This window comes from Nyctereutes procyonoides, unplaced genomic scaffold, assembly GCF_905146905.1.
Source record: "Nyctereutes procyonoides isolate TBG_1078 unplaced genomic scaffold, NYPRO_anot_genome, whole genome shotgun sequence".
Taxonomy (NCBI): domain Eukaryota; kingdom Metazoa; phylum Chordata; class Mammalia; order Carnivora; family Canidae; genus Nyctereutes; species Nyctereutes procyonoides.
Window position 1 is genome coordinate 60,272,698 of NW_026575146.1, and position 23,305 is coordinate 60,296,002.

The 23,305-nt window shown below is 35.8% G+C and overlaps 1 protein-coding gene and 1 pseudogene across 3 annotated transcripts in view; one reads left to right on the forward strand and one right to left on the reverse strand.

Annotated features, from left to right (window-relative positions):
- Nucleotides 1-23,305, forward strand: part of RIC1 (RIC1 homolog, RAB6A GEF complex partner 1) — a 145,387-nt gene that overhangs the window by 73,695 nt on the left and 48,387 nt on the right. For 2 of the 3 annotated variants that reach the window (XM_055311054.1, XM_055311052.1), the window contains exons 4-6: nt 13,399-13,506; nt 19,333-19,475; nt 19,766-19,902. In XM_055311054.1, the coding sequence (XP_055167029.1) occupies nt 13,399-13,506; nt 19,333-19,475; nt 19,766-19,902 (388 nt within the window). The remainder of the gene's footprint in view (nt 1-13,398; nt 13,507-19,332; nt 19,476-19,765; nt 19,903-23,305) is intronic. The other variant, XM_055311053.1, reaches the window with a different exon arrangement.
- Nucleotides 3,233-3,330, reverse strand: LOC129501103 (U2 spliceosomal RNA; annotated as a pseudogene).

Below are 23,305 nucleotides of genomic sequence, written 5' to 3' on the forward strand. Positions count from 1 at the left end.
CCCTTTGGCAACCACCAATTGGTTCTCTATATTTAAGAGTCTTTGTCTCTTTTAAAAAATTTCTTATTCAAGTCTTCTTATTTAAGAAGTACATTTCATAGGACTGTACCTGCCATACATAGTGATGCCTCTAATAGATCTGGGAAAATTTAGTTGAAAACCTTCTGGGAAGGATTCACCATCTTAGATGCCATGAAGAACACTCATGATTCATGGGGAGAGATCAGAATATCAACATTATTAGGAGTTTGGAAGAAGTTGATTCCAGTCTCCCAAGATGACTTAGAGGGATTCAAGATTGCGGGGGTGGTGGAAACAGCAAGAGAACGAGAATTAGAAATAGAGCCTGAAGATGGGACAGAACGCCTGCGATCTCAGGATACAACTTGAACAGAAGAAGAGTTGCTGCTGCTGAATGAGCAAAGATAGTGGTTTCTTGAGGTGGGATCTACTCGTGGTGAAGCTGCTGTGAAGACTGTTGAAATAACAACAGAGGATTTAGAATAGTGCATCAATTTGGTTGACAGAACAGTGACTGGCTTTGAGAGGATTGACTCCCAATTTTGAAAGAAGTTTTGTGGATGAAAGCTATCAAACGGCATTGCTGCAGAGAAAATTTCATGAAAGGAAGAGTCATTTGATGCAACGAACTTCATTGTTGTTTTAAGAAGTGGCCACAGCCACTGAAACCTTCAGCAACCACCACCCTGTTCAGTCAGCAGCCCTCACCTGCGAAAAGATTTTGAGTTGCAGTAAGGTCAGATGATAGCATTGGTTAGGAATCAAGTATTTTTTTAACTAAGGTGTGTACGTAGCATTTAAAAATGCTCTCACACACCTACAAAACTACAGTATAGTGTAAAAATAACTTTTATATGTGCTAGAAGACCAAAAAATTCATCTGGCTTGCTTTTTTCAAAATTTGGTTATTGTGGTAGTCTGGAACTGAAGCTGCACTACTATATCTGAAGTATGTCTGTACCACATTTTGCTTATTATTCCTCTGTTGATAGACATTTGGGTTGCTTCCATATTTTATCTATTGTGAGTAATGCTGCTATGTGTGTGTTCATAAATCTCTGAGACCCAGATTTCAGTTCATTTGGGTTTATACACCAGAATAGAATTTATGTATCCTATGGTAATTCTCTTTTTAATCATTTGAGGGACTGTATAACATTTTTCTCAGCGTTTGTATCTTTTCACATTCTCTACAGAGGACTAGAATTGTAATTCCTACACATCTTTGCCAACACTTATTTCCTGTTTTTGTCAGGTTTTAGTTTTGATTTGTGTTTCACTAATGATTACTGATGTTGAGTATGTTCTCTCTATTGGAGTCCTTTATTGAATCATATTGTTTGGTTTTTTGTTGTTGAGTTTTAGGAATACTCTACATATTTGGGATATTAATCCCTTATAAACTTTTGTTGCTCTCCAGTCACCAGATAATGAAGGCCAAATTCCGTCCTGGCATTTAAAACCTACTTTTCCCTTACCATTTAGCACATTGAAACCACAATTCCTGTGTAATGTCTCTGTTCATTTGCTATTTGTTTGCGCACCTCCCCAACTGTGTTTTACATAACAGAGCTGTATGAGGTAGTTGAAAAGCTGAAGTCCAAATATCTCATCATATAAAGCTTTTCTCTCAACTTTCTTACCCCCTTTGTACTCAAGAAATAACTGATCCCTCATGTGCAATCCCTTAACACTTAAAAAAAATTTACATTAGTAATCCATGACTATGTTCTTTAAAAAAACAAAAGTGAAATTGTGAACCCTGTCTGCTTTTTAAATTTAAATTTTTTTTTTTTTATTTTTTAAAGATTTTATTGATTCATGAGAGAGACAGAGAGGCAGAGACGTAGCAGAGGGAGAAGCAGGCTCTCTGCAGGGAGCCTGATCTGGGACTCAGTCCCAGGATACCAGATCACAACCTGAGCTGAAGGCAGATGCTCAACCACAGAGCCACTTAGGTGCCCCTTGTCTGCTTTGTTTTTTAGATTCCAATCCCAGTTTGCTCTGCAGTTAGCTTTATATCTCTTGGGTAAATAAATACCTTGGAGTAGCATTACTAGGTCATATCACATGTCTGGTGATTTTAGATAGGATGATGGAAATTGTGTGACATTATCAAGTGTCTTTTTCTTCTTTTCCTTTAGGGAATGTCTATATTATTTTGAGTGGCAATTAAGTTGTAGATCTCCTTGATCCTTTTGAAGCTTGTTTGTATGTTTTAAAGGTGGATTAAGCCTTCACCGTAGGTGAGCTGAGCCTTCCTGAGCTGTCCACAGAATTCCCTAGTCCTTAGCAAGGTCTCTCGTCTCTGGCTAGTCAGAACTAGAATGTCTCCCAGCCTTGTATGAGTTTTGCAGCCCTAAACCCTGGCAGTTATTCTTTGGCAGGCATTGTGAGGTCTCATCAGATATTTACACAGGTTAGTATTCACAAAGACTCAAGGTGAACCCTTGGGGTTTCTAGAGCTCTGTCTCTGATTTTCTGTCTCTGGTGCTCTTTTCCACAGATAGCTGCTTCTATTTCCTTGAATGTAACAAGACTGTCATACTATATTGGCCTACATGGTAGTCTGAAAAATGACTTTTATCAGAGAACTTTGTTTTTCCTCACAGTCTTGTGCTTCCTGTTATCCAGTATCTATAGTTGTTGCCTCTATTTTTTTTTGTTTTTTGTTTTTTTTGCCTCTATTTTATCCAGTTTTTATGTTGTTTCTAGATGGCTACTTTGATACTAGTTCCCCTGTTAGTATAATAATAAAGTGGCCACCTGCCCATCAATCAACTTGTACAGTTTTGCATCTTTTTCATTGGAATGTGTTTTACCACGTCCAGATACCATTATTTTATTTTGGCCAGAAATAGTGGATACTTTCATTATTGATATTCTAGTAAACAATTGTGTTGACTACAAATGATGGCATATGAGGTATGGAGTGTGAGGAAAGAAACCTTTCTGAGACTTTCTAGGACTATGATTGGACAACCAAAGTCCCAGAATTCATCTAGGATTGCCAGAACTTCCTAGACTAAGTGTAGCACATTCTAAAATCCTTTTAAGATTCAAAAAGCTGAGTTGCTAAGGGAGGAGATCTTACAAGTTTTCATCACAAAGTGATGGATGTTATTAGTGTTGTTATTTAATTTATTTAATTTAATGTATTAATTTAATATATACATTATATCAAATTAGTATGTTTTATATTAACCTTCACACTGGTTCTATGTCAATAATACCTCAGTAAAATGAGGGAAAAAAAGACTTGAAAATCAGATACTACACTTGATCTTAGCCAAAAAGCCAAGAAGCGATAAAACTTGAAAATCAGAAATGAGAGTACTCTTCATTGCCATAACTAACAAGAGGCATACAACAAGTGTTGTATTTATACAATGTGCTAAAGAGGTATCAGATGCAAATGAAGAGAGAACTATTTAGAGATCATGGTGATATAAAGCAGCAAACGCCAAGTGAATGAATGTCCCCAAAAGTGGTAATAGTATTAGGGGAAAGTGCTAGAGTAGTCAGGGGAAGTTTTGCATTTTAGCTATTCTTGGAAGGAAGGATCAGACATTGATAGGAGAAATAGTGTATAACTAGCTATATTTTTGAAGTTCCTGTCTATTCTGTCCATCTCCCAGATCTATCAAGTTGTGTACCCCATTGTTATTTTTTTGGGTGGCACTGAAAGTATTTGAGATCTCCTGCATAATAGAATTTGTTGAAATAAATGCTTTTGAATTTGATTGTGTAGTGACTGTTTTCAATATCACCTTATTCAGCCCTTCAAAGCATACTTGACATAAATTTTAAAGACAATTTTTTTTCTTTTAAAACTTCTCTGTAATTTTTGTGAGAAATTTCTGAGTTAGTGTAGTTTGGGTTTTTATTTTTGTCATTTTGATGGGTAATTGCCTCCTCCTCAAGGCTGTGGGAAGTTTAATAGTTGACCTACCCAATGGAAGCATTTCATTTTTTATTGCCCTTTGAGGCCACCTGTTGACATGAATGCCTTGCATTCATTAAAGTGAAAGCTGGGAAACTCTTAATTCATGAAAAATTCATTAGTAAAACAAAACTCTAGAACTGGCTTGATTTCATTTTTCCTACTTTTTTTTTAAAATTTTTATTTATTTATGATAGTCACATAGAATGAGAGACAGAGAGGCAGAGACACAGGCAGAGGGAGGAGCAGGCTCCATGCACCGGGAGCCCGACGTGGGATTCGATCCTGGGTCTCCAGGATCGCGCCCTGGGCCAAAGGCAGGCGCCAAACCGCTGCACCACCCAGGGATCCCGCATTTTTCCTACTTTTTAAAATGATGTTGGACTGGATGTTAACCACCTCAGATAAACATATAGCAGGTTAGAGATGTGGAGAAGAAATTTCATTTGAAATTAGAGATACTTAGGTTCTTTTTTTTTTTTTTTTTTAAAGATTTTATTTATTCATGAGAGACAGAGAGAGAGAGGCAGAGACACAGGCAGAGGGAGAAGCAGGCTCCATGCAGGGAGCCCAATGTGGGACTCGATCCAGGGTTTCCAGGATCATGCCCTGGGCTGCAGACGGTGCTAAACTGCTGCACCACCAGGGCTGCCCTATGTGGATCTCTTATAATCTGTTTCATTTCTCCAAATTCACTAGTAATGTCCCCACTTTAATTTCTGATTTTAGTGGGTTGAACTTTCTTTTTTCCTTAGTTTTTTCAACTTTATTGATATTTTTAGAAAAACTAATTTGCTTTCATTGATTTTTTTCTTTTGTTTTTCTATTCTCTGTTTTGTTTATATCCACTCCAGTCTTTTTTTTTTTTTCCAGTCTTTATTATACTCTTCTGCTGGTTTTGAGTGTAGTTTGCTCTTCTTTTTCTAGTTCCTTAAGTTGTAAAATTAGGTTATAGATTTGAGATCTTCTTTAAGCATTTAAGCTATAAATATTTCTCTAAGCACTGCATTTACTTCATCCCATAGTGTTTTCATTTTTCATTAGGCTCAGAGTATTTTCTAATCTCCTTTTTGTTTTTTTTTCTTTGACTTATTGCTTATTTAAGAATTGTTTAATTTCCAAGTTTTGAATTTTTTAGTTTGCCTTTTGTGACTGACATCTACTTTCACTAAGTTGTGGTCAAAGAAGATCTATGTATGATTTCAGGCCTTTTAAACTTATTGAGACATTTTTGTGGCTGAATCTATGTTCTGTCTTGGAAAGTGTTCGTGTGCATTTGAGAACATGTATTGTCCTGCTGCTGGGTGGAGTATTCATGAGTCTGAGGTCTAAGTGATTTATAGTGTTTAGATTCTGTTTCTCTTCTGATCTGTCAGGTTCTATCCATTATTGAAAGTGGGATATTGAAATTCCCAGCTGCTATTGTAGGAACTGTTCTTTGGTTCTGTCGGTATTTGCTTTATATGTTTTGGGCTGTGTTACTATATGTGTAGCTATTTGTAATTGTGGTATCTTCATGCTGGATCGACCCTTTTATTAACATAGATCATAGTTGATTTACAATGGGATTTTATCTCAGTAAATCCACTACAAATTGAAAATATTATAAGTTGAAAATGCATTAGTATACCTAATTTTACAAACATAGCCTAGCCTATCCTACCCTAATGTGCTCAGAACACTTCTATTAGCCTTACATTAGTTGGGCAAAATCATCTAACACAGCTTATTTTATAATAAAATGTTTTATAAAAAAATTGAGTAACTCATGTAATTTATTGAAAAACAATGATTACATGAGTGTAAAATTTTTGTGTGTCAGTTGTTTAACCTTGCGATGGCTTGGCTGATTGGGAGCTATGGCTTGCTGTTACTACCCAGCATCACAAGATTATTATCCAATTGCATATCCCTAGCCCAGAAAAGATCAAAATTTGAAATATGGTCTATGAATGTGTATCACTTTCATGTTGCTATAAGGTGGGAAAATGTAAGTCAAGTTGTTTGTTTGTTTGTTTAAAGATTTTATTTATTTATTCATGAGAGACACAGGCAGAGGGAGAAGCAGGCTCCATGCAGGGAGCCCTGGGCCTAAGGCAGGTGCTAAAACTGCTGAGCCACTCAGGGATTCCCAAGTCAAGTCGTTTGAAGTTGAGAATCATCTGTAATGTCCTTCTTTGTTTCTTGTAACAATTTTTGATTGAAAGTATTTTGTCAGGTCTTAACTATAAACATTCTTCTCTGTTTAGTTGCAATTTGTGTGAAACATCTTTTTCTGTCCTTTCACTTTCAAACTATATGTGTCTTTCGATCTAAAGTAAGGTCTCTGAGAGAAAACTTAGAAATGCTGTCATAGATTTGTTTGTTTTAAACATTCTGACAGTGTTTGCCTTTTAATTGGCGTGTTTAATACAATGATATTTAAAATACTGATAAAGACTTATGCCATTTTGCTGTTTGTTTCCTGTGTATCCTATGTTTTTTGCTACTCATTAATGCCTTCTTTTGTGTTTGATTTTTTGTGGTGTACCATTTTGGTTCCTTCTCATTTCATTTTCTGAATGTGTTTTAGTTATTTTCTTAGTGGATACCTTGGGGCATACAATTAACATCTTAAACTCACAACAACCTGAATTGCATTAACAATTTAGCGTCAATTCTATATAAAAAGTATGCTTCTATACATATCCATCCCTCCCCTTTTATGTTCTTATGGTCACACATTACATCTTCATGCATTGTGTGCCCAATTACATGGATTTATAATTATTATTTTATGCATTGTCTTTTAAATTATATAGGTAAAAAGATGGATTTCTTTTTTTTTAATAATAAATTTATTTTTTATTGGTGTTCAATTTGCCAACATACAGAATAACACCCAGGGCTCATCCCGTCAAGTGCCCCCCTCAGTGCCCCTTACCCAGTCACCCCCACCCCCCGACCTCCTCCCCTTTCACCACCCCTAGTTCGTTTCCCAGAGTTAGGAGTCTTCCATGTTCTGTCTCCCTTTCTGATATTTCCTACCCATTTCTTCTCCCTTCCCCTCTATTCCCTTTCACTATTATTTATATTCCGCAAATGAATGAGACCATATAATGTTTGTCCTTTTCCTATTGACTTATTTCACTCAGCATAATACCCTCCAGTTCCATCCACGCTGAAGCAAATGATGGGTATTTGTCATTTCTAATGGCTGAGTAATATTCCATTGTATACATAAACCACATCTTCTTTATCCATTCATCTTTCGATGGACACCGAGGCTCCTTCCACAGTTTGGCTATTGTGGACATTGCTGCTAGAAACATCGGGGTGCAGGTGTCCCGGTGTTTCATTGCATCTGTAAAAAGATGGATTTCTGAACCAAAAACACAGCACTCCATCTGCTGTCTCCTAACTCTCTGGTAGTTTTCTGTGGCCTAGCATCTGGATTTGAAGCCACAGGCTCACACATCCCTTCCTTCACCTACTAGCTCTGTGACCATGAGCATAATTCTTAATATTTCTAAGCTTTAATTTCTTTTCTGGAAAAGGCGGGGGAACTAATGCCTGTCCCAAAGGATTATAAACATTTAGTTGAGACAATGCATGCAGAATATTTTGTACACTCATGCTTAGTAAATCCTCAATTTATTGCTGTTTTTCCTGACATTCATTGCTTTTTATAATCTGGTTTTATTGTTCCGGTCTCATCTCTTCCAGAAGTCTATACTATACTCCCAAATATTATGGAACTATAATATTTTCTATCAGAAATTTAGTTTTTTTAATTAATGTAATTCTTAACATTTTACTAAATTTTATTATATTTGGAAGAAGAGATAGAGACTTCCACGTGAAATTTATCTTTAATTTTATTTTGGGAGTCATTGTGAAGTCAGAATTTTCTTAAATTCGTTTAAAATTCTATTAATACTTCAGCTCTCTAATAAATGAGAGTATTTATATAAAGGAAAATAGAGGACTTCCAATTTGAAGTTGGTGATAAGCTTTTTTTCCATCTTTCCTTTTGAAAATAACCAATGGAATAAAAAGTTAAAATGCTACTTCTGTCTTTCATGAAAGTTAGAGGCATCTGTAACCCTTGGGATAAAAATTGGATAGGGAAGAATTTGAAACCAAAGAGCCTAAGGTTACTTACATGATACAGATAAAAAGCAACTTGTTTGAGTCCCATAAATACAGAGAATAAACTAATGGTTATCAAGGCATGGAGGGAGTTGGTCGGGGGGAGATGGGCAAAATAGGTCAAGGGGAGTGGGAGATACAGGTTTCCAGTTACAGTGTGAATAAGTCATAGGGATAAAAGGCACAGCATAGGGAATATAGTTCATTGGTATTGGAATAGCACTGTATGGTGACAGATGGGGAAGGCATGGCATAATGTATATACTTATTCACTGCTTTGTACACTTGAAGCTGATGTTACAATGTGTATCAACCATATTTCAATTTGAGCAATACAAAAAGAAGAAAAAGAAATGCACCTCGTTTGATCTGCAAAACCATGGAAAGACCCAGGGATTAGATGCAGTAGTATTATGGAACATAGGATGGCCCCATAAGCCAGGGGCCATCAACAAGGGTATTGGTTTAAAAAACTGAATAAGGAATTTTGTGATTCTGCATCACAGGTGACAGGAAAGACATTGTCTAGTTAAGCCATAGGGATTCCAGACAAAGTAGGGCAAAGATGAGATGCTAAACCAGGTGGGGATTAGATGAAAGTGTCATACTGAATAGTAGGATGTCAAGCCTTCTTCCCCTGCTTGACTCTAGACTTCCAACTTCCATGCTTAGATATCCTAGGCGGGATTGAGGGATCCTTCCTGGGGAAGTTAAATCACTCCAGAAAAATGACCCAATAGGCCCTAATATTTGAAGAACTCAACAAAAATGCCAGCTGGCCGTTACCAGTTGACAAGCACAGTATGAACACACACAGCTTATAATTGACCTTTTCTTGTTAACGTGTTCAACATGACTGAATAGCCAGGGATTGATTGTTAATCATTTTAGAAAAGCTTCTAGTGTAAAAGAGAGACACACAACAGAAAAATGGAAGCTCAAAGGAAATAGTGCAGAGAACAAAGCCACTTTGAGGAAATGATTATTCACAACAATTAAAAGAAGAAACGTGGAGCAGGTGAGAAAGTTTCTGGAAGGAAAAGACAAAAGCAGAAATTTCAAATTCAGTGAAGCATTGGAAGAAACAGTTGAGGAACTCTCCCAGTAAGAGAGAAAAAAGGGGAGAATTAGAAGTTAATATGAAGTCCAGTGTCTAACCTAGCGGGAATTCCAGAAAGAGATAACAGAAGTGGAGAGTTAGTATATTAAGGTAACATGTAAATTTTCCAGCTTGCAGGTGCTCCATGCAAACAGTGATAAGTTTACGTACTTGTAAAGTATGTCCTGATATTTTAGAACTCACTAGAAACCAAAGGAAGATCAATTCTAAGAACTTCAGGTAGGAAAAACAGATCAAGAATAAAGTCTGTGAATAAGAATATCTTTGAATTCCACAGCTACACATTAGAGTCTAAGTGACATTGGTGGAAAGCCTTTAAAATTGTGAAAGAAATACATTGAATTGAGCTTTTATTAAGGGATTTGTCAAGCATACACTAGAGGGAACAGCATAGTGATTAACCCTGAGCCCGTCTCTTGCATTCAGAAGTTACCAGTAGCTGTCTCTCACTATGCATATTTGCTTTTGGTATTTTGAAGCAAGTTTCAGATAGTATATCACTTCAGTCCTAAATAGTTTTATCAGTAACAAGTAGACATTTTAAAGAAACATTTTAAAGAAGACATTTTAAAGAAAGCTATAATATTATGTCTAACAAACCTAATAATTTACTAATATCAAATACTTTGTATTGTTTTCACCATTTTAATGCAAAGCTGTCTTTTTAGAAATTGATTTGTTCAAACCAGTATCTGGTTTTGGTTATTGATTCTCTGGGTTTGTTATTTTGATAAAGATAACAGAATTGTGCTTTTTTAAAAAATTAACTCTTTCCACATTCTGTAGCCGTAATTATATAAAGAAGAACTTTCTTTCATTATCTATTTAATGTTTACCCTGAAATATAGTCCAAGCAGGAAAAACAAAAGAGATGCTCATTTCTTTTCCTTTTCTTATAGTGATGAATTGTGTCCTAAGAACTTTCAGAGATAACCAACTAACGAGTGTTTTTAGTATTGTTGTAAAGGCAGCAGTTTTTACATTTTTGAGTTCTTACATTTGCAGTCAATCTTTCTGATCAGATTGCCATATCTTTAGCCTGTGGGGGAGCCCATAAAAATGGTGTTATTTAGATGACATCCTTGTTAGACCTATGGCTCATCTTAACATTTCTTACCCCTGTCTTGGAGTAAGTCAGCTCTCCAAAGACCTTTGATTTCTTCTGTGCAAAATGGAATTTTGAAGACCAGGACTTGATGCTAATTATTGTTTGGTTGTATTTGCTTTTAGGACTTTTTAGTTGCATAGAGATAAAAAGTAGATTTTAGAAAGGAAAAATACATTGTGAATTAATACTGGTAGCTTTAACTCAAAAGATTAAGTTAAAGATTTTAAAAGCTTTAAAATTTAAAAAAATTTTAAAAGTTAAAAATTTTACTTCTCTAGTTTTATATTTGTGTATTTTCTTTTATTGATAATCTTGGTTCCTAATAACATAAGCATAATCACTTATTTGCTTTATTGTATACATAGTAGCTCCAAAACAATATCACTATTATTATAACAGTATTGTTACTAAATACGGTTTGATTCTTTCAGGATTTTTATCCTTAGTAGGAGATTTCCCACTAAGAATGCACAAAATACTGTGTTTCAGAGTTACTTGAAATCTTATTTGTGCTGCTAGCTCGATGTACAATTAAGTTTCTTTTCTGTTTTTAGAGATTTTTGTTGTGGATTTTAATTTTAACTTGGCTTATATGAAATATTTTCATGTCCCAAAGTTTAAAAAAATTGTAGCTAGCATTTTTTATCCTGTATTCTCTCTTCCACTGAGGATAACAGTTTTTATTTTAGGTTTGGCTATCCTTTCCATTTTTAAAACATGAGCACATGCATTTAAACATTTGTATTTCCTTGCTTGTCACACAAATGTAGTATATCACATACAGTATTGTGCACCTTAATTTTTCTCACTAAACGAGAGTTCCTGGAGGCCATTCCAAGGAATTGAAAGAGTTCTTCCATGTTTCCTTTTTTTTTTTTTTTTTGGCTGCATGATATTTTATTTCTTGTGATGCATATTTTAATTATAATAATCTTTTGATGTAATACATTGCTTTGCATGAACATCATTTTGTGTTGGGACATGCAGCCTCAAATTTTATACCGAAGTACTCATTCACATGAGTCAAAATAAAGACATATTACACTTGAGAGTTAAAATTTTACACCACATGTACCTTTCCAGGAAGCCAGAATATGTGACCCAAATAAGAGGAATCAAAAAAAAAAAAAGGTTCATAGGAAAGAAGCAAAGAAATAACAAAGGAAAATATCAGGATGTTAGCTGTACATTAGACTTAGGGCAGTGGGCACCAGGAGGAATGCCTGGGGTAAAAGGAAATAATAGGTTATGTGACAGGTTTGACCACATAGAAGATTATACTGAGAGTTGTTTTTGTCAGAGCTGTTAAGAAGTCTGAGAAAACTTTGGTATAAGTTTAAAGAAAACTCAGCAAATGAAAGCATGCAGTAAAGTTAACTTCAGGAAAATTAACAAGTTATATAAGAAAACCAATGTAATTACCGGATACTTTTTTGTTTTGTTGTTTTGGGGGGAGAGAGAGACAGAGCGTGAGTGGGGTGGAGGGGCAGAGAGAAAGAGAATCTCAAGCAGGCTCTATGCCCAGCACAGAAGCTGGATTGGGGCTCGATCTTACGACCTTGGGATCATGACTTGAGTCAAAAACCCAGAGTCACATGCTTAACTGACTGAGCCACCCAGACACCCTAATCACTTAATATTTCTTGAAGTAGAAATTATTTATTTAACATTCCAGTGAAAACATTTTGGTATAATTACGTTAGGAGGATGGGGAAAAAAGGGAGAATGAGGAGTTAGTAAGTAATATCTAAATAATGATGCTGAAGCAGTGTGAACGTACTGCAGGAAAACATGAGGGTAAATAGAAGAAGTCAAGAAGTAAGAGAACCAAAGCTGCTTGTATCCTAATAGACCACTTCTGTTTTTTCCCTTTGTCGTCAGCTTTCAAGCACCATTTGTTTAAATTATGTATATGTATTTGAAAAATAACTTTAGATGTACGTGGAAAATGTCTTGGGAAATTCATTATAGTATGTCTGTGTGATTAGCAGTTCAGATAGGAGTTCTGCAAACTAGTATCTCATGATGTCCTTCTTAGTGGGTATCACGGCAAGCATGTTAATTGAACATGAACCTGTGTGATTTAACTGGAACCAGTTTAGCCATCCAGGCATACGGAAGGGATCAAATATTCCAGGTCATGGCAGTAGCAGAACAGGATAAAGCACCATCAAGCTTCTATATGGAAAATAATCCAAAACCAGAAAGTAAGCAGACAAGTATCAAAGCCAGGGACCTTAAAAGCTGTTGAACGTGTTAGACTGTTTACACTTAATTTTAATAATACAGGTGACTGAAGAGGGAGAAATGTTAGGGTCATTGTTGCTAAAAGTAAGTGATAGGTGATAATAAGGAAAGAGACAGATAGCTAAACCCCAGCTATCAGTACCTGTGTATTGGGAAAGAACAGTCCCATGCCATGTGGAGATAAAGATGCCAAAACTGTTGAATAGTCCTTTGGAGGGGTTGTGTGGGGCGGCTCAGTGATGTTGCCACTGATCTAATAACCACTCTTGGCTAGCCATTTAAAATCAGGGAGCTACCAGATTTAGCCATTGCTGTTTATTACCGAGGTTTATATGAAGTATTTCTTATTGCATCCCTGAATTGACCTTAATTCTGATACATATCCAGAGGATAGAGGAATCAAGGATGAGGTGTGATGTAAGGTAAGAGGAGGTGAGGTTTTGGATCATATCAGACATGCGCTGTGTGGAGAGGTATATACCTCCTGGAGTTGCCCACCTCAGAAAGGGCCATCAGTCATTTAAAAATATCTATTGGTTCTCTTGAGAATTTGCTTTTATTGTGTTTTTCTTTCCCTAAGATTCTTTGGTCTTCTCCCTCTACTCCTACTTCCCCAACAGAAGTTAAATTAAACTTGTCTAATTCGTATCTCTGCTATAATGGTATTAAAATTTCCATTTGAGAAGCTAAAGGATTAATACCTGATTTGTAAGTTTGATTATGTTTACTTTATCTGATTGGGTATATATGAATCACAAAGTGTAGGAGAATTCTTATCTTTTTCTTTAATCCTGTATATTTGCTTCTTCTTTTTTTTTTTTTTTTTAGAGGAAGTCCACAAATGAAGGGGACACCCCATTTTAAGGAAGAACATTGTGCTCCAGCATTAAATTTAGAAATGAGGAAAATACTGGATTTGCAAGCACCCATCATGAGGTATAGTACTCTGGTTAAATTTAGCATTTTTGATGACACTATATAATATAGTTGGTTAATTGCATGACCAGTAGGAAAACCGATTTTATTTTATTTTTCACTCAGGGTAATTTTTTCTTTAGCTGTAAATGCTTGATTAACCCTTAGTACATTATTATACTTCAATTATTTATTTAATAAAGCCTATAAATTGAGTATACTAACCATAATCTTATCCAGAAATTTATATTTTTTTGGTAAGATCTAGAATTGTTTGAATGATACAACATAGTGCATGTTACTTGAAATGATACTGATAAAAGTCATCCAGGTTGAGGAAAAGAGAAAGTGCCTTTATTTCCAAAACCTTCATAAGTTTTGGGAAATATGTGAATACTTGGAAGACAGTTAAACTTTCTGATCTCATTGTGAATAAAGATTTTGTGATAAGAGGGCCAGAAATACCAAAATACAAAAAATTGTATTTATTGGTGGAAAAAATAAGTGTATGTGTAATTTGGCTTTATTTCCGTAATTGCTTTGCTTTTGACATTTTAGGTGTCTATGATGTGTGGGTCTTGTTAAAAAGTATATTTTTTAAACTTAAAGTTTTTTACTACAATGTTTTTTGTTTCTTTTTTAACAATTTTTTTTATGAATCCAGAATTAAAATTGGACCTCCAAGAACCTTTTCCTGTACCCAGTTATATACAATCATGAAATTATGTGATATTTCCAGCCTTTTGTGAATAGAAATGGCTAGTATTTCTTATCTCTTATGATAACATTTGCTTTTAAAAAAATTAGAAGTAGTAGCAAAAGAGGTATTCCTAATTCAGAATTCATTGTTAGGAATCATTAAAATTTTCCTGTCAGAAAACCTGCAAATAAATTCTTACAAAAGGACACATTAACAAATTAGGTTAAATAAAAGTAGAAAAAGAAAGAGGGAAAAAATGGCTATAGGTATGATCAGAAGATAACACAAGCTGTGAAAACAGGGAAATACGCTTCCAGGGAATATCACGAAAGGCCAGTTTTCGCAACACGTAAAGATTTTAGCGAGAAAAAGACAATAGAACAAATATAATATAAACAGAATATAAACAGTTTTCATCTTCTGTATTCCAATTTAATACATTAGATAATAGATCTCCATTAGAAGATTAAATAAATGACTTATATGTGTGAACAATTAGGTAACATACTATTGGGGAGGAACTCAGGATGAGGAGAACTTTACACATTGGTGGTAGGAGTGTAAATTCATACAGTGTCTTTGGAAATTGATTAATAAGTAGTGCCTTTCAGAGTTATATATGTTCATGGTCTTTGTCCAGTATTTCTCCTTCTAGGAATTAATCCTACAAATAATTCAAATGACAGGCTTACAGAGTTTTTCATTGTTTATAATAACAAAAGATCAAAAACTGCCTAAATGTCCATCAGTGGGGAGCTGTTGAAATAAATTTTCTTACTTAGAGGCACCTGGTGGTTCAGTGGTTGAGCGTCTGCCTTTGGCTCAGGGCCTGGTGTCCTGGGATCGAATCCCACATTGGGTTCCCTGTGAGGAGCCTCCTTCTCCCTCTGCCTAAGTCTTTGCCTCTCTGTGTCTCTCATGAATAAATAAAATCTTTAAAAAGTGTTTTTTTCTTCTACACAATGGGAGCAGTATACAGCTGTAGAAATAATGAGGGCACTCTTTTTTTCTCTCTCTTTTTTTTTTTTTTTTGGAGGGGCTAAGAGAGAAGGGGAGAGAGAATCTTAAGCAGGCTGTACACCCAGTGCAGAGCCCCATATGGGGCTTGATCTCACGACCTTGAGATCATGACCTGCGCCGAAATCAGGTGTTAGATGCTGAACCAACTGAGTCTCTCAGGTGCTCTTTACTGGAAAAACTTCCCAAATATGTTGTTGGGTGAAAAAAGCAAGGTGTACTCTGTATAATAATGCTAGTAGTCCTTTTTAAAAGGAAGCTGTTAGTGTTAGAATATGTATTGTTCTGGAAAAATGTAAAAGAGACGGCATGAGCACAGAGTGGCTAGGCCACAGATTTGGGGAAAAAGAATTTGTGGTCTTACTAAATATTGAATTATATGGATGTAGTATATGAATATATTGAACTGTATGAATATGTAATGCCCGTGTTTTAAAGTCTTCTGATTCACAGTTCTGATAAAAGATTTTTTTCACCATTTTTTTGTTAGAATACTGTGCAGCTACTGGTGCATATCAAATAAAACTGTATGCAAGTGGCTGGCTGTTGTCTTACCTTGTGTAGTCCATCTTTTTATGTATTCTTTTCAAAGAAAAGGAATGTTGTTCTGTTGTTATTTGCTTCAATGGGATCAGGGTTAGAGAGGATTGAGTTTGAATTATGATTCCCTTGGTCAGAAGGTTACTCTTTACCTCAGATGCTATTTCAGCACAGAGATTCTTCTCCAGAGTGTAACTTGGTCCAAAAGGAATGTGGAATGTCTGTGGGCAGCACTTTGCAAGCATGGCTTTCTACCATTACCCCCTGGCAAAGTTTATGGATCATGGGGATGGGATAGAAAAAGAGGCTTTAAAGAAAGAAATCCTGACATCTTGTACAAGTTTAACTTGTCAGGTACTAAGTGGTTTTATTTGTTTTAGTCAGGTGCTAGTTTTTAATATACAAGTTTGGATGACTGGAAATCTCTAAGGTTTTTCTCAAAAGCTGAGAAAAATAATTGCATTTTGGAGCAGTATTCCTAACACATAATGCATACTTGTTGGAAATGTGATTGGAGATGAGCTGTGTGTTCTTGCATTGAGGAAGAAGATGTGATATTTGGACTTTTTATAACTGACTAGTTTCCTGCTTACCACCAAAAATAGAAGTTGTATGAAGTTAGAGATCATGGTTAAACTTGGTTGTAGGCATAATATGGCAAGACTTTTGCCATCTTTTAGTTTTTGCTTGAAGAAAGAATAGGATTAATGGTGAGCATCTGATGTTTGTTATTACTTGAGGATTGAGAATCCTTAGAAGGTGAGAAGTACTAATATAATTAAAACTCTTAGTCTGTTTCTACCTAATACTGCATAATAAATACTAATAAATACCACAATTTATTCCATATCTTCCTCCAGGCACTTAAGGAAAGCCCAGTGTAGTATATAGTATTTAATACTTATTAGACATTAAATATATCTACATATTTGAGAATTGGTAATTATGAATTCTTTATTTCCCATTAAGAGCATTTGATTAATCAGAAATACTAATCTTTCAAGATCCTACTATTATGCTTCTAAGATCCTAAATTAAGGGTGGGGGGAAGACACACCTCTGGGATATTGGTTATCTGTTAAAAAGTCCATGAAGTCAGTGATTGAAAGGCTCTCTGAGGATATAACTTAGAGTATATTTATGTACATTTTGTGTGTATTTATTCCCAGGGGGTGATTTTCAAAATACTTAGAAACCAGTGCAGCAAGAAAAGATTCCAGAGAATCCTGATACCCTCTTATGCCAAGAATGAATCCTTTAGTTTTCAGATCTTTGTGACACTGGCAGTCAGTGGGCCCACACTTGCATGGTATGGGCTGAGGCCTATTGACTAATTTATGGAAATTCTCAGTATTTTAACGAACTCACATTATCTTTGTTTTAATGAATTTGTTTACTTTCAGTTAAATGACAAGGATCTAATTTTTTCCTGTGGATTCTTCATCATGTTTATGGTCGTTACTTTAAAGTCATTACCTTTTAATTCCAACATCAGAATTGACGAAGTGTATTTGTATGGTTAGACTTTTCTCTTGACTCTGGATCACCTTTTCCTGTTTCCTCACATGTCCGGTCATTTTTTTGTGCTAGCCCCTGTGGGTGACAGTGTGGAGATTCTGAATTCTTTTAACTTTATCAGAAGAGAACTGAGTTTTGCGTAGTAGGCAGTTAAATTACTCCAGGATGACCTTGATATTGTTCCTGTCATATGTAGTGATTCTTGTAGGGAAATAGGAACAGAGGAGGGGGAGAATATGGTCGGAAAAAACCTAGGCCGAGTCCTGCTGACTGAAAATCACTGATAAACCAGCAGCTGTTCCACTGAATTGTTTCTCTTGACATATAGCAGCAGATCTGAAACATAAAGTTTTATATTCTGTTCACTACACGCCACACAGAAATTTTACACTAAAAATATAAGTTTGAAGGGGAAGAATATATAATATGTCAAAGATGAACTTTCTATAAACTCAATTGATTACAATCAAGAGATGGAGCTGGGTAAGGGAATGTATTATTCTACTCTTTCTAATCTTTATGGTAGGGAAGAAAACACAGTCCTTGGAGAATGAGTCATTGAACACAGCTTTTAAAGGATTGAAGGTTTACTTTAAGAAGTAAAACATTAAAAACTTTTCCACTGCCATTATAGATTAAAATATTTCTGAAATACAGTCTTAAGTATGAAAGAAAACTTAAGAGTATATAATATACTTAATGTAATAGTATATATTATAGACACATCACACTTTTCATTCTCTCTTGCACTTGATACTCTTTTTTTTTTTTAATATTTTAAAGATTTTATTTATTTGAGAGAGACCGTTGAGAAACACAAGCAGAGGGAGGTACAGAGGGAGAAGCAGACTCCCCTCTGAGCAGGGAGCGGCATGCCATCCCAGATACACCTTCCAAGGACCTCGAGATCATGACCTGAGCTGAAGGCAGATGATTAACTGACTGAGCTACCCAGGCACCCCTAGCATTTGACAATTTTCTTAAATTTTTTCTCTTTCTTAAATCCATCTGACACCTTGGCTTTCTTGATAGAGTAGTTTCCACTGGTTCCCATGGTTCTCCTTTTCTTTCTCTGTGCCAGTACCTTTGCACTGTCATTCATGGATTCTCCTTTCCTCTTTTCTTTTCTTCCTTCTTCCACCTCCCACAAACATTTAGTGCCAGATATAACCTAGCACTAGTGCCTTAGGGGCTAGGTGTCTAAGAGTAAGCAAAGTGAGCATTTATTTGCCATTAGCTAAGTAAATGTTAAATCTCTTTGTAAATAAATGCTGAGATCATATTCCATAATTAATTCTTGTGTCAACTGAGTGGTCTTCTGAAGGGAGAAACTATTTTTTCGCCTCAGAATCTCCAACGCAGAGCATAGCATCTGTCATAGAGCATGGGCTTTATAAATGCTTATTGTGGGAATGAACAACATGAGGCTCAATGATGCTGTAGAAATATTGAGGTCCATAACTGTGCACACCAGTAAAATAGTCTCTAGTCAAATGAAGTTCTTTGAATTTAAATTAACTAAAAGTAAATTTAAGAATTCAGTTCTTTTGTCCCACTAGCCACATTTCAGGTGTTCAGTCCCCATATATGGCTGCTGGTTTCCATGTTTGATAGCACAGATACAGAGCATTTTCATCACTGGGGGAGGTTCATATTGGCCATGGCTAGAGGATTATTATCTCCGTGCTTTATACGGCTCCAGACTGTCAACCTATCATAAGTTGTTCTTTTTATGGTTTCTTTGCCTTTTTTCTTTTTTGTCAGCTTTCATTTGTCCTTCCATCATTGAATTTGCTGTTTCAGTATTTCTAGTTTTTTTAATCTGGTTGATCAGGTTGTGACAATGGCTACCTGAAGTCTTTTATTTTTTCCAGAATTTCTGATTCTAGATTAAATTATACATAGGTGAACCAACTTAATATAGCTAAGTTGTAGATGACTGACAGTTTTGTAAGTTGGTTCATGATCCTCTCTGTATGAATATTCTCCAAAGCAATTATATTCATACTCATTGCTTTCCCAGTCTGCTCTATTAATAGGTAATTGGTTCTAAATTGGTTATTTCTTTACAGTTTGCAGTCCGTGCTGGAAGATCTCCTCGTTGCTACTTCTGATGGACTTCTTCATCTTATTCACTGGGAAGGAATGACAAATGGAAGGAAAGCTATTAATCTTTGCACAGTACCTTTTTCAGTAGATCTGCAGTCATCTAGAGGTAGTTACACCTTCTGCACAGGGTAGAACCGATGTTTAATATTTGATACAATCTGGTTAGATACTTGCTATGGATGAACATTGATTTTTCTACTTTGGAATTCATTATGTAAGGGGAGAGTGTGTGTGTGTGTGTGTGTGTGTGTGTGTGTGTAGAAAGGAAAGGTTTATTGGTGGTATTAGGTCATTAGTTTTGTCCTTTACTGTTCTTAAGGGGTTTGCAAACAATCAATGTAAGGTCATTATTTACTGTATTTATATTTATATTTCATGTACTTCTGTTTCCATCAGCAGGTTCATTCCTGGGTTTTGCAGATGTGCACATCAGAGACATGGAGTACTGTGCTACACTCGATGGGTTTGCTGTTGTGTTCAATGATGGTAAAATTGGATTTATTACACCAGTGTCGAGTAGATTTACAGCAGAGGTATGACTTTTACTTTGGAATGCTTATTTTCTTTATTTTACATTTATTAATTTTAGTTTTTGTTGTTAAATTCCTCCCCCACTTTCCTTATTTAAGATTTTAGAGTTATTAACTTTTTAAAATCAACATGTATAATACTTAAAAATAATATAAGTAGACAATTCTATTAGATATGTTGAAGAAAAATGATAATTCCTTCCCTATTCCTGCTCTCTTCACACCCAGTTTCCATTCTTGGAGGCAACCACTTTTTTTTTTTTTTTTTTTTTTTTACTATTATTTTGCTACTTCTCTCCATTACTCTTGTGTGTTTTCTTTAATTTTTAATTTTTAGGCTATTTATTACTTCCCACTGTGGGAAAAGACCATTTGCTTCCCTGTTCCTACCACATTCATATATTCTTCCCATCTTCATAGTATAATTATTGTGATTTTGAGTAATTACTATTCATTGTTTATATTGTTATTGCTGTACAAACCCTATTAGTACCTGAGCCATGTGATTGATATGTTTTATTTTTTCTTTCCTGAACATTTCCCCTCTCACTGAGAATTAATAATTGTTTGTTCTTTATATTTGTTTATTTTTTACGTACTTACACTAATTCAACCCCATACTGTGTGCTGTTTGTGTAAATATCCTCTCAGTTCTTTTAGACGTTCATTAGACGTTCTATTTGTTTCATCTACTTGAAATTTCTCTTGGAACCTCTGGCTTGCTGCAAACTGGACTGCTTTAACACCATTGTACTTCTGCATTTTTATCTTCTATCATCCTGAGAATTTCCTTTGTCCTTTATTTGTATGAGATCTTTTCATAGTTAATGGTTAATTAATGTATGATTAGTTAATATGTGAATTTGGTTGCTGTGACAGAGATCCAAAGTTAAAATTTGGATTCACTGAAAGCTCTGTGGATTTTGGTGGGTTTGGTTGACCCTAATCTATCGTCAGCATTGGGTGAGCTCCCTGGATTGTTTCCTTTCCTCCCCTCTCTGTATCCAGTGTTCATTGGAAGAGAGTCCTACAGTTCTTTCCAGAGAATATAAACATGACTGGCCCAGTATTCTGGGTTTTAAGTTATGGAAGCATTAAATTAGAAGGTCCAAATTCACTTATCCATGTTCTCAGTGTGGCCCAGAGACATCAGGGTTTTTTATTTTGTTTTTCTCCAAAGAAAAATCTCCAGTGTTCTGTTGGAATGAAAGTGGGTATTTCTTAGCTGCTCAGATTGAGACGGTACTATGGGAACACCCAGATGATGCTTAAACAGGCTTTAAAAGACTAAAAGTACTACTGCTTTTAGTTCACCCTTTCTGAGAAATCTCAATTTCCAAGCCTTTTTGCACCCTACAGTGTAAATTTAGCTGTTTCTTAGTGTTCTTTATTATTATTTTTTTTATTTTTTAAAGATTTTATTTATTTATTCATGAGAGAGAGAGGCAGAGACACAGGCAAAGGGAAGCAGGCTCCATTCAGGAAGCCCGAAGTGGGACTTGATCCCAGGTCTCCAGGATCACACCCTGGGCTGAAGGCGATGCTAAACCACTGAGCCACAAGACTGCCCTCTTTGTGTTCTTTAATGCAAGTTTAGGATGCTACTTATCCATATACTTCCTACTTTTTTTTTTTTACTTCTTACCTTTTAAAATATTCTAAAAAAAAAAAAAAAGATATTCTGACACTACTTCTTCTCCCTTTTGTTGTCCTTGTCAGTTTATGCTTTTGAAGAAATTATTTCTGTTATAAAAGTTGGGATTTTAAGAGAGAAGCTAAGTATTTATATTCAGTCTATTATCTTTAACTGGAAACATTTTAAAATTTAAAAAATTTTATTATTATTATTTTTTTAAAGATTCTTTTTTTTTAAATTTTTATTTATTTATGATAGTCACACAGAGAGAGAGAGAGAGAGAGGCAGAGACATAGGCAGAGGGAGAAGCAGGCTCCATGCACCGGGAGCCCAACGTGGGATTTGATCCCGGGTCTCCAGGATCGCGCCCTGGGCCAAAGGCAGGCGCTAAACTGCTGCGCCACCCAGGGATCCCAAAAATTTATTTATTAGAGAGAGAGAGAGTGTGCACAATCAGGGGGAGCAGCAGAGAGAGAGGTAGAAGCAGACTCCCCACTGAACAGGGAGCCTGATGCAGGGCTGAATCCCAGGACCCCGAGATCATGACCTGAGCCAAAGGCTGACACCCAGGTACCCCAAGATTTTTTAAGGGCATATTGTTTTCTTTTTTTTTTTCTTTAAAGATTTTATTTATTTATTCATGAGAGACACACACACACACACACACAGAGACGGGCAGAGACACAGGCAGAGGGAGAAGCAGGCTCCATGCAGGGAGCCTGACATGGGACTCGATCCCCGGTCGCCAGGATCAGGCCCTGGGCTGAAGGCGGTGCTACACCGCTGAGCCACCCGGGCTGCCCGGGCATATTGTTTTCTATGTATAGAGTCAGCTTTAGTATTCCTAAAACTGTTTTCCATTATCCACATAGTAAAGTACTAAATAATGCATTTGTGGTAATATATCAATATATAAGAATACAAATGAGTTTTTGAAGAATTTAATTTTTTACATAGTAAAAAAAATAATAAATAAATTTTTTTACATAGTAATTTGTTTTTTTTTTTTTTTTTTAATTTTTATTTATTTATGATAGTCACAGAGAGAGAGAGAGGCAGAGACACAGGCAGAGGGAGAAGCAGGCTCCATGCACCGGAAGCCCGATGTGGGATTCGATCCCGGGTCTCCAGGATCGCGCCCTGGACCAAAGGCAGGCGCCAAACCGCTGCGCCACCCAGGGATCCCTACATAGTAATTTGTAATTATGCTTGGGATTTAAATGTTTTTGTTGAAAACAAAAATCCTAGAGCTGAAAAAGTGACTCATTTCTAAGTATCAGCTTTTATCATTTTTATTAGGCTTTGGTTAAAGAGACTTTCCAGTAAATTAAGAATTTAGAAAAAAATGAAAAGCAAATGGACATTATTAAATAAGTTAGAAAATACAAATTAGAAGTAAAGAATACATATGTATATTACTGGCAATTGGGAGATGCACTTAATGACATATTTATATTAGGCACTACTTAAGTGCGTTGTAAAAATTCTTTTTGGCATTTTTGAGGCATTTAACAGATATATTAAAATATGTCAGATTATACCACTCCCCTGCTCAAAGCCCTTCAGTAGGACTAGATAATTAGGACAAAACCTGCTGAAGACAACTAGAAAAGCTGGAGAAAAACATTTTTTAATGTACCTGAAAGCTTTGGAGAGCTAACAATACCCAGGCAAAGAATCCCCAGGCAAGGGAGGCAGAGGCTTGCATGCACAGCAAGGCTGTATGTGGTGACTTGCCTCGGTCTCACAGATGTGCTGAGTGAAAGCAGC